This window comes from Somniosus microcephalus, chromosome 12, assembly GCF_052327205.1.
Source record: "Somniosus microcephalus isolate GS21.2 chromosome 12, FLI_Smic_1.0, whole genome shotgun sequence".
NCBI classification, from domain to species: Eukaryota; Metazoa; Chordata; class Chondrichthyes; order Squaliformes; family Somniosidae; genus Somniosus; species Somniosus microcephalus.
Genome location: NC_140998.1, coordinates 52620175 through 52633143, shown reverse-complemented (window position 1 = coordinate 52633143; position 12969 = coordinate 52620175). Strand labels below are relative to the sequence as shown.

The window sequence follows — 12969 nt, the reverse complement described above, 5'->3', positions numbered from 1 at the left end:
TTAGTATACAATCCTACCAACTGTATCATTTTTTCTGTCTTCAGTTACTTCCTGCATCAATACCTCAATTTCTATGGTTTTAAGGAGCGTTTATCTGCTTCACGTATGTTTGAAAACACTAGCAGTTTTTTTTTAAAGGCACAAGTCTTAAAACTCTTTGATCTGCATCATTGTTGACATTGTTGCTCATCTCCCATAGTACAAATCTTGAAGGTGTTCCTCGAGTCTTTGATTAGCTACAGATCTTGAACTGTGTTTGTGTGTCTGCACATTTCTCCCCCCCCCCCCCCCCTTAGATTGTAATTCCTCGCTGTGTTTTTCCCACGAGAGCAGGCTGCAGCAGCAGATTCTGTCGCAGGCATCCGTGCGCTCTCTGAGCGAGGAAGACGCTGCTGTGGAACCCCTGGTGGGCGCTTCAAGCCCCACCGCCAGCCTCTGCAGCGTCTCGGAGAGAAGCAAAGCGGCCACTTCGGCTATCTCCATCACATCGAGCGACAGTGACTGCGACATCTGAGAAAAGAGCCCGCGTCCTGAGAGTGCCTCCAAATTCCTGCACAATGAGTCGAGCAAAGGCCACAGTGGAGGACACCAGTCGCCACTTTCTTACACCATTCTCTTAGGAACGACTGTTCTGCCTTTACGGCAGAAGACTTAACGACCACGGTCTTTAAAAAAAACCTCGTTATTACCTTTATTTAAAGGATACATATATATAGAAAAAATTACCGAAGTGATGCCTCAAAAACCATTTCTGCCAAGCTGCAACATTTCGAGCACCTGCCCTGTACCTTCGTGGGTATTTCATGTTGAAAGACGGTGTTATATTTTTACTTTACTTTAAAGTTATATATATATATATATACATATATATGTTTGTTTATCTATTTAAAACAATTGCTTTGTTAGGCTTTTGCATTCTTCGTTTGTTTCTTTGTGCACAGACTATTTGTAGAGTATTGTGCGTTGGGTAGTGAATACACAGTTTGAAAGAAAATAAAATATTTAACGATGTACATTTTCTTCTCCGAATCTTCAGTTCTTCTGTGTTTTCCTGAATAGATTGTTGCTGTCATTGTAAATAGTATGGCGATGTTTTATATAAGCATTTCGGTTTAGCCGAGCTGAGGAATTCAGATTTAATTTGAATCAACTAAATTTGCAATGGGTCTTTTAATCCGCCACTGTTGGAGACTACGGAAGCCAAGCGTCATGCCTCAGGCGGGCTAAACCTCGTCGAACTAAAATGGTTTTGTATTATACAATTTGACGCTGATTTTTAAATCGCCTGAGCTGTGCACTTTTTGCTCGCTCCGACTGATTTCATTTGCGTTTCTGTATTAGGAAAATGAGTGCTTCAGTCTTTCGACTTAATTTGATTGCTTATCTGATGTGGATCACTTAAGAATTACAGCGACACGAAAGATGTGAACTACACAGTATATCTTGACCATGTCCAGTTATGCTTATTGAATAATGACAAGAGCGTGGGCGAACTGCCGTGCTGGTTGTTGTTAGCTATGTATTACATTTTATCATAATTCTTTTAGCTGTTATACTTGCAGTTTGTATTTACCATAAATAGTGAAATACAATTGGAAATATTCACCGCACATTTTCTTTAAAATTGTAAAACTTGCCAGCGTTTTTAAGCAAATTATCAATTGAGTTATGGTCTGACCATTTTTGAAATGGCGTATAGAATGTAAACGGAAATTGTATACGCCAATAACCGTTACCGCAAATCGAAGTATGGTAATCAGTTCGAGACAGAGATGTTCGGCAGAATAGTACAATGCCTTGTTTTAACACCACAAACACACGCTGCTTTTGTAGCATTTTTTGAACTTCAAGAAAAAGAGGTTAGCCGTGGATTTCAATTATTTTCATAATAATTCGATGACGAAGCTCTAGAAAACAGTTCTCATTAATATTAACTCCCAACACTCAACTGCTAAGAAATATTCGCGAAAGCCTCTTTGCATTTGATATAAAGTACCTCATATGAAAACAGTTCTTAGTTCAGAGAAAGCAAATATAAGTATTACAAATGATGGTGAAGCTCTATTAATTGTACGAATCACTTTAGCGTTGTTTCATTTGCGTGTGTACTATATTTAAATCTGTAAGATGTAGCATAAATGTCGTTTTAAAAACAACATAACGATACCGTTTTGGGGACTCTCTTTAATTTAAAGAGAAACAGAATGTCTTTTATTTCTTCATTTATTAGAATACACATATTGTGCATTATGCACTGACAGGCAGTAAATTCAATATTTTAATTCAACCACTGCTATATACAAAGGAACCCATCTCGGTTTTGACTGATACAAATAAACAGTATTTACCTAGATAATGCTATTAGTACGCAACACAATAATATCTGTCAAGTCTTAAAGAAATCCATAATCGACGATTTTAGTAAATCCTTTTCATCCTATCAAATCTGGTTGGAAATCTGCGATCACGTCAGAGGAAATCATTAACATAACTAAAACATTTATTGACCCAATTTGTAGCGATATTTTATATTTATCTGCTAAGAACTTGGCGTTTCATAATCCATAGTGTGTTCACACACACAAGATAGGCTGGCTAGCAATCATCAGACATTGTACGACAACCACGGACTGCTTAAATTGAACGCCACTCCAATGCCAGTATGCTGGCTAAGTGCGCCGATTTCTTCCTTGAATCTGTTGTTAATTGCAAAATATATTTACCAGCAATCAGATGGTTTGTTTATTTGTATACAATGTACGCATGGAGACATAAACAGCAACTATAGTTTACAAAGATACATTTTCCAATTTGGGTGTAAATTCTTGGTGGATTTTTTCACATCAACATACGGTGTATTAATTTTTACTCGACAGCATGTTTTACTGTGAGTCCCCTATGAATGGACACTTTATTAGGATCAAGTTAAAGGGTGATTGCTAAAATGCAATTATTTTAGTTTACCAGGTCAAATAACTGAGGGCTGCAAAGAAATATTGCTACTGATGGATAATAGCCGTGTTGCTCCAGCAGTATTACTCCAGGCAAACGTCTAACCATGTGGATCGTTACCAAATCATGTACACATTATTGTCTCATGTTTTGATGAACAGAATAGAAATGTATATTTTGCAAGTTGTAGGTAATCTCAAAACATCGCTTCGTGTCGTAATTCGTTATTATGTATATTGAGCGTCCTATTGCCTTGCTCAGGCCCAAGATACATTTTCAAGACTGTCGATTTCATTACTGTCGCTTTGTGCATAAATACTAACTCAAAAAGATCAAAAAGAGACTTCAGATTTGAGCTGGTGGTTTGACCATCACTGTGGATGTCTATTTTCATCAATTTGTATTTTTATAGCTAATTTAACATATTTTATTATATACAAACCATCAGTGGCATTGCTGTTCTACTCTAGTTATTTTGCCAACTGCAATTAGGCTCAAACCTGGCACGGTACTATTTCACCCGGAAGAGATCTGTAGCTGTATTAACAGTCAAGATTATCTGTTCAAATTTGCGATAAGACGTCATGCAAGTTACTTATTTTCAAATCAAGAGATCACATAGTTTGTCGAATGGATCGATGCATTTGTTTTGGTGCACTGATAACTTCAATAAAGCAATCCTCATTTTTGAACTAATATTTGTATATTTATGACATCATCGAGAGCCAATGAAGATGGAGCATAGAGTATGAGCGTTCTGAAATTTACTCGCATTCGGTGTACTGGGCAGTGATACTGACAGGTCATTTGACCAACCATTAGCAATGAAGCAGAAATCACCCAGTCAGCCTTGCGAGAGGAGGAATTTTCACCAGCATTTTGTGTGGTGGAAGAAAATTGGTGAAAAGTTTATGGGCTCTTTAGGAAAATGCAATCTATTTAATTAATAAGAAAATCAGAAACAAGTAATTTATAAACCATGAATTCGTTCAGGTGTTTATGCCGCAAGACTGAGTAAGGTTACCTCAATTTGCAGGGATTACGTGCAACAGTATTGAATCACAGTCAGTTTCATAAGGTTGCAAGCATCAAATGATTTCATGGCTCTTCTACAAGACTGTAGAGCTGCTTTAAAGTAAAAGATGAAAGAGTTACTTCTTTTGCAATTAATCTTCAGGCGTTATATATTTAGAAAATTCACTTAAATAATTAGTTATATGGTTGGATGTCATCTATCAAAATAACGGATTATATATTTACTGATCACTGCAGCTGCGAAATGTGTTTCCACTTTATGTTCATATTTTCTTAAGATTGGGTTTGGTGACTTTACGGCGAAATAGCTTTTTTTTTACAATGACACGGGAGATTATGAAATTAACACTGTAATCGTAGATCTAGAAATGAACCCAGTGGGAGTCAAGTTGTGGAAACTTGGAACTGTTTAGCAATAAATGAATAACCAGTAGTAGCCAAACATATAAACGATATACTGCATAACAAAGGGCATCGGGCCTTATTTACTGGTCTTATTCTTAAATAAAAATAGAAAGAACATTAAAACGCGTGTCAGTAAAAGGTTTATTACAGTTTCAAATTCATCGCTTGTTTGCCTCTTTCAAAACATATTTGAACAACATAAAAGAACAATATTACCTAAAAGCGCAATTATTGCTTTCTCGATCTGCCCTGATATAAAAGAGAAAGAAAACATTGTGCCTCAACGTGATTAGGGGAGGAGATGTGCAACATCTTATTCTCTTTTGTGCATGAGCTAGGGAAATATTTGAATATTTCCGTTTCTATTCAAGCGTGGGGTGGACCTCACCGCGAATGAATGAAAAAGTCTTGTATGCAGTCAATAACATTGTCAAACTTCTCTGAGTAATAAACGCTAATGATGGGATCTCGAGTCCCTGGAGGACAAAGGGCGCTCTAAGTATTTTGTGATGTTGTATTGGCTAACGAGGAGTTTACAAAAGATTTACCAGGCAACATTTTGAATCCGCAAGAGGCAAGCAAAGCAAATGGCTAGGGTTCAGACAGCATTGAACCATATACAACAAGAGAGAAGGAAAACGAGAGAAAGGCAAGCGTACGACTGAATGGGTGAGTGCATTTCTTTAAATGAAAATATTTTCGAGCCCAATTTGTTATTTTAAAGCAGCTGCATTAGTTCCAGTTTAAATGTTATGAAATCGCTTTTTTTTGGCAACGTTCGATGAGCTTACGGGTGTATTCTGATTTAACCGGGATTCTGGTTGGCTGATTTCGAGTCAATGAAATTGACCTGAATTGACAAGCGTATTGTTTCAAAAGCTTCACAAATTGTGATTACGACGGACACAATTTGGTAACATTTTAATTGAAGAGAATTCAAGTCATTTCTTCTAATCTATCTGACAAAGTTTAAACTGATATGTAAATTGCGTTGATTAGCAATTTATCAATGTGATTGTGGGAAAAAATGATAAATGTTATTTTAATGTCTAAGCGTTAATTTTGTTGACTATAAACAGTGCATCGCTAAGAATCTGAATAGATTTTCTCTTCCTCACATGGACAGCCATTGATGCTGAGGTTACGCTCTCGAGACAAAAAGTGCCAAGCCTTTTTAATTACGTGCATTGCGAAGTATGAGGTATTTAAATACAGAATGTGAATCTCAAACTAATTGTGTATTCTTTGCATTTGATTGATCAAAATTGTACCGTGAGATACATTTATTAGTAATACGGCGTCAACATACGCTATTTACATTTCAATTCATTATTTTCTTGGGGCATGGTAAATAACATTTTAAATGCAGATAGATTTATTTGGGAAACATGTCTCAACATCTTCACTTACATTATTTAATTGTAAAAAGTTTCGCTTCTCATTCTTTTGAAAACTAAAAGTTGTCACAGAAAAGTAAACCTCTTAAACTTTGTCCGTATTTATCAATTTCATTTATTAACCCAATGATACCTACACCTCAGAACCAAGTTCTACTTCATTTCATATTCAATCGTAAGCATGTCTGGAAAATATAAGAACATAAGAAAACTCAAGGGCCCGGAAAGGCTACAGAAGCTCACCTCTGCTATTGTAGCACCAGCTAGAATGCCCCTATGTTTTTGTCTCCACTATGCTAATTAGCAGACTATTCCAAACATTCATCATTGTTTGAGTAAAGAAATTCTTCTTAATATTTGCTTTAAATTTACTATTGATTTATTTAAATTAGTCCTATTTCCCTGGCTTATTCTGGGTCTTATCTATAACAGTTTAATATTTTATGGTCTTGATAAGGCCAGCCTCCCCATCAGCCTACTTTCTAGATGTTAGACCTGAACCTTATTCAAAATGACCTCACAGCTCAACCCTTTTAAAGTGAAAGGTCATTTTGCACCTTCTCCAGTCTCTGTATATTTTATGTGGGTGGTGACGAGAATTGAACATCCAAGTTTGGTGTAACCTGTGCGTAACTTCTGGCGAACCTATTGTTCTGCTAAATGTTCGAATATCATATTAGCCTATTTACTTGCTTCATCACATTGCTCAGGCGTTGAAAATGGTCATTCTCAATTCCAAATTTCCCTCTTCCAATTCATTTCCATTAATTGTTTACTTGTGGGCACATTTTTCAACCAATGTGCTATACTTTATATTTATCAGCACTAAATGCTCTAACACATATTACCTAAACTCTTGGCATCGCTGTTTCAGTGTCATCAGAATTGACAAGGATATCGTTAGATTTTGTATCGCCATCACTTATGTAGATTAGAAGCAAGATCTACACACTGATCCTTGTGGGATTCTGCTCAACACTTCCCCAATCTGCCATTGCCTTTCTCACCAATACTCTGATTCAACTTTTTAACCAACCCTCTACCCAAGATTCGTGCGGCTACTTTGTCTAGTTAAAAGTCTTTCATATGGAAATTTGTCAACAGCTTACAGGAAATAAATAATTTATACCTTAGGGAGTTCTGCTATCTACTTTATTTGTGACATTCTTAAAGAAGTCATGAACGTCAGCCAAGCATGGTTCCCCCTGCTCCTGCAGTCTATTCCTGAGAGTAGTTGCCATTGTTTTACCAGTTGTTGACCATTGGTTAATGAGTCTGTAGTTGATAGTACCAAATGTGTTTATAAAACTTTTATGATTTTGCTTGTGAGTCGACACAAGATATGGAATATTTTAAAGAGGTTCAGGGTCTAAATGAATGTACAGTAATTACTTGATCTTATGCATGAGAAATGTACTCCTATTGATTGCCAGTGCATCACATGGTGTACCGCTGTTTTTAGTTTTAAATCTTGATATAAGCTGAAACACATAATGCTTGAATCACTTCAGCTGTTTTCAAATTGACTCACCCGATACAACGGTTTGTAATTCCTTGCTAACGGTTACCATGGAGCAAAGTGATACATTTGCAAAAGGGTTGTGATAATTATTAATATGTGAAAATACCCAAACTTTTGCAATGTTATAATAATGTTGCCAAATCTAATTTGATTCATAACGCTGTTACTAAACACAGTTACTCTATGCGATTTCTTTTTCATTTGAACGTAAAAATCTGTTTACGGATTAACCATTATAACACCTTTATTAATCACATTTTCACCCATACCATAGTATGGATTTTCTAGCATTCTTTCGGCACAAAGTCACGGGTCTGTATTTAATCGGCAGTGAAATTGTGCTTTAGATAATGTATTTGTTTTCCCTTCAGGTCACCAGGAGGGAATGTGAGCAACATTGCGTTACCCATAGAGCAGCTGATACAAGTTAGCCATTGAAATACAACAATACTAATGAGGACATTCTGTATCAAATACAAATAGGAAAATCTTGAGTATACAATCATTACTTCTGTTGAATTGCCAGTGCTTCTTTCCAATATAATTCTAGGGTTCTGTCAGTTGTAGTTGGATGATTTATATTAAATATGCCACATAAGAAAAGTCGGAAGGATTGCACTGCTGGTATTAATTCAATGAGGCCATTTCAGAGCTGAAAGCACAGACGGATACAACGTTCGGGTGGCAGTGCTTCAATCTGAAGGGCGTTTAACATAAAATATGACCAACAAAAGTTTTCAAAAGGTGCATTTAACAGGAGACATTGATCATATGATATTAAAATATGCAAGTCATATTAGGGCTGTAAATTAATATCGCATTACTTTTGCAACAAACTTGTTATGTGCAAATAAACACATTCTTCCAGTACAATACCTAACGTTTACAGACCACCACAATTTTTAACATAGTACAGGCTCAATTTTTACATCTCTAGCTTTAGATGGATGAAATTGAAGGTTTTTTTCTACAATTACATTTTCGTTCTCAAGCTACCGATTATAATGCGCAATTATTTCATCATTCTTCCTGAACCAGTAATATCGGCGAGGGAGACACATTAGAAACATATGCTCCGTAGTATTTATTAAATGGATACAGTTTTTAGTTATTTGAATTTGCAAGGGTATTTTCTAATGCAATAAGCCACAGCCAAATCATGGTTCATGGTTAGCAAAAACGTTTCGCATGGCTAATCCAACATTTACTTCTGATAAAAGCTCACAAGTTATCTTTATATATTTGCTACCAACTGTAAACACCATAATAAGCAAAATAAATGTTAGCGGACACCTCGAAAACACAAATTTGCTACTCCGATATCATAAAGTCAGAGAATGCTGGATATTTTCAGTCTGCCCTGTTCCTGTGCTTCACAAAATATAATCCATGTATCGTCAAATTCATTCAACTGCCCACAGTGTTGGTGTAACTTTCTGTTTACTTTTTGTTGTAGCATCAAAGAACATACGAGTACCAATATTAATATGAATACGCTCGTGTTGATTTATTTCCTTTGAAACTACAAACAACTTTAATGCCTTGATTCTCAGATCTATAATACTGAGACCAGGGAACTTGTGTTTATCAATCGACATCTCAACGCATATAGAAAAGAATTGTCTCCCCATAGAGGCGAAATACAATACCTTACTCCACAATGGTTTGATAACTGGGGCTCCTACAATGGATGTGATTGCCACCTAGATCATGTCATGACCGAAAGCATCCAATTATTACATAATGGAGACAATTAAACATTATTTATATTTATAAACTATAATTTTCAGTCTGTATTTGAAATTTTTAGGCTTCTTAAACCGAGCTAGTGCCAATTTAATATTTAAAAGATGTACATGTTTAAATTGATGGTGAGCTGGCCATGTAAACAGTTACCTAACTGTAAGTCGTAACTAAGTACTAATACAGCAGATTTACCTGACGTTGTAGGAGTATTCTCTAACCATTGTAGAGTACCTGTTTGGCCCTTGGGAACAAATGGGCTAATATAACAATATAAAGCAAGAAAGTTAGAAATAGTCTAGGTTTCACACAATGCTTATATTGCAGATAAGTTACAACACTATAATTGTAACTATTACACAAGATTATATGCAAATAAAAATGGGGTTCTTTCCAGGTATAATTTTCAACATGGGTGCTATGCACGAAAAGTACTTTTTTTTTTAAGTGTAGCCTTCCAACTGGTATATATTTTCCTGTTTAATGTGTGTCTACATGTGACGAGAACAGGATGGACAATGTGCAAAAGATTCAAAATAGATCCAGCACTCATTTTGAATAACGTGTGTAGAACCTCAAAAAGGTGTTAACAATACTGAGTTGTCCTTGGTTCGTAATTGCTACATTTTTCTGTTGTTGGATTCCACTTACCTCAGGGTTCTTCTAAAAAATAACAATTGTATTTTTATTAAGACAAGTTTTTAATTTTTCATATTTTTTAATGCTTACAAACCCTACTTATAATCACATAACAGATAAACAGTGCTTCAGTGAGACTGCGATACAGTCAGCATCTGTTAAGTGAATAACCTTAGTTATCAGGAACTGACAGTAACATTTCAGTGACTTTTCATTGTAGGACTCATTCCATACTTTGAATTACTAAGTTATTAGAGCATAAGACGATGTAGAGTGGCCGAAAGTCACTTGGCCAACAAGCCCATTCCATCCGGAGCTCAGTACAAAGTCAAGCAGTGTGAGACTACCACTAGAAGTGGCTTCACAACATCTAGCTTTAAAACACTTCTGCATTAGATCGCTGACCTGACTCAGTGTCTCAGACCACTCCAAGTCAATCAATATGTCTTTACCTGGCCAATACTTAGGTAAGTGAGCACTGGGATGAAACAGAAAACACTTAAGAATATAGGAACATAGGAATTGCTAGATGAATAAAGACCAAGTTCCATCTAGTTCACCTTCTAATACCCTGGTAGTTGCTTGAGATGATGGTAATGGGGTTGCTGACTACTCGTAGCAATCAATCTCTATCAATTAGTTTACAACAGACCCAGAAGTGACATGAGGAAAACCCCAGTGGTGGAGAGCTTTGGGAACCATAGGTCCAAAGTTATATTTTTCCTCCCAATCACGCTACAGTTACCACATATCATGTCTCAGATCACTCATATACTGTGTCCCAAAATGTTATTTTCTGACATAAATGTATCTAATTTGCATTTGGATTGTTATTTTCTTTCATCTTATAGGTTGCATTATATGTCCTCGCGTGATCTTCCTCAACTTTGAAGTGTGGTGAAATAGGTAGAATTAATACTGCGTAAGAGTTAGGCCATAAACTGACAAATAGATTTATTTAACAGTAAACGGATAAATGAACAGAACCAATGACACACTTTAGATCTACAGTAGTTATAGGCTTAACTATCCTTCCTCAGAAGATAGAAAATAACAGTCACATCTGCTGTGCTAAATTACAATGTAAAGTGGACCAGACACATGTTCCCAAATACAAAACTTTTTATGGTGATTTCTTGCTGACCATCCAGCAAGTCTCTCTGGTCTCTCCCTCTCTCTCGCTCTCCCTATGGCTTCAGATAGATTTCTCAATTGGAAGAAGGCAGGTTGCTAAATACTTTTCAAAATTTTGGCCAAGACAAAGGAAGTTTAAATATGCATTTATTAAAAAATGGAGCAGCAACTCAAACATATATTTGTACAAAACCTGCAAGAAACTTGGTTTTGCCCCAGCCTCAGATACTGAACAGTCATAACAGCTATTTCTGGGGCTATTGTGTATCAAAATAAGCCACATTTTCTGTGAGTGAATCTGGTTTTCAACCCCACATGTACTGTGATACAAAGAAAGAAGCCATGATACAACACAGACAACATGTTTAATTTTTCAGCAGAACTGACTGTGCCTTGCACTTCACTTAGTGACAAGGGAATTATGTGCCTGTGTGTTTGGATGTATATACAGAGCTCTGCTCCTTGGCCAGATCGTTTTTATTTTTCAAGGGAAAGACATTAGGAGCATCTAGTTTCCCATAATAATAAAAAAACATTGAAAAATAATATAAAAGTCCCCAGTAAAAAGAAAGAACTTGCATTTATAGAGCACCTTTCACAACCTCAGGATGTCCCAAAGGGCTTTACAGCCAATGCACTACTTTTGAAGCATAGTCACTGCTGCAATGTAGGAAATGCGACAGCCAATTGCGAACAGCAAGCTACCACCAACAGCAATGTGATAATGACCATATAATCAATTTTTAAAAATTATGTTGATTAAGGCATAAATATTGGCCAAGACACCGGGGATAACTCCTCTGCTCTTCTTTGAAATAGTGCCATGGGATCTTTTACGTCCACCTGAGAGAGCAGGCAGGGCTTCAGTTTAACGTCTCATCCGAAAGACGGCACCTCCGACAGTGCAGCACTCCCTCAGTACGGCACTTGAGGATAGAGCCTCGATTATGTGCTCAAGTCTCTGGAAATACAATGTAGTTGTAGGCCACATTTTAAATATGGCTGAACACTACATTGGAGTTATTTATACTCACCAACGCAACTCCACACCTCTTACTTTAGTGCGCTCAAGGGTTAGATTGCTGAACTGACTGAGTTGACTGTCACTTTAAACTGAAAAAAACTTGTTTCCCTTCTTTCCAGTTTGCTTTCCTAATTTTTAAGACTTCAGCACAGGAAAGTGAGAATGGATAGGATTTTAACCATTTGGTTGCAGCCTGCAGATTATGTTGTTATTTCGACAACTTACTCATTACTGGCGTAATTAAATGTATGATCTCAAAAAATGGTTCAAAACGCTGTGACTTTGTTTTCTACGCTGCGTTTATATCGCAGCTACTACTAGCCTTAGCGGTAATATGGGTCCCCGCTCTATTTATATACTGCCTCGCTCAAACAACTATTCTGCTGGCGAGGAAAGAGCTCGGTGCTTGCATCGTTACAGACATGCGCAGAATTGTCCTCAAAACCATTAAAGTTAAATTCACAGATTCACTCTTTAAACATTTGAATTAAATGAAGGTGAGTTTTTTTTTAAGGTTTTATAAAACGGGTTGATGATGTAGTGGAGTTGTACTCCATGTGGTATCATCGCCCAGATTTGAAGCTGTCTCCTCCAGAGAATCTCACACGCTTCTCTCTGCGAGACTCCGGGTTTATACCTCAACTTCGGGGTTGCAGGAATGCCATCGTTGCAAAATAAATGATACGCAAACGTTGCTTTTTCATACGATAAGAACATAAGAACATAAGAAATAGGAGCAGGAGTAGGCCAATCGGCCCCTCGAGCCTGCTCCACCATTCAATAAGATCATGGCTGATCTGATCCTAACCTCAAATCTTCTATCACTCTGCATCCACCCGAACCCATGTGATCTCCCGGGAGAGGCGAAAAACCAGATAAAGACCCAATGGCCAATTTGGGAGAAAAAAATGTGGGAAATTCCTCTCCGACCCATCTAGGCGATCGAAATTCTTCCAGGAGATCACTCTGTCCCTATATTTTCTACAGTACTTACCTTCTGTAAAGGCGATCTCCACCCCAGCCAGGAACAGGAATAAAACCATCTCCTGAAATCTAACAGAATTAGAACACAGTAGGAGCAGAACAAGGCTACACGGCCCCTGGGCCCGCTCCACTAC

At 37.0% G+C, this 12969-nt stretch overlaps 1 protein-coding gene across 2 annotated transcripts in view; it reads left to right on the top strand.

Annotated features, from left to right (window-relative positions):
* Positions 1-12969, top strand: part of LOC147109186 (homeobox protein SIX6) — a 101036-nt gene that overhangs the window by 1167 nt on the left and 86900 nt on the right. The window contains exon 2 of one of the 2 annotated variants that reach the window (XM_086002856.1): positions 331-12882. The exons of the other annotated variant lie outside the window; for it this stretch is intronic. Coding sequence (XP_085858982.1) covers positions 331-514 — 184 coding nt within the window. The 3' untranslated portion in view covers positions 515-12882. Of the gene's footprint in view, positions 1-330; positions 12883-12969 lie in introns of those variants that run through there. 2 annotated transcript variants of the gene reach the window in all.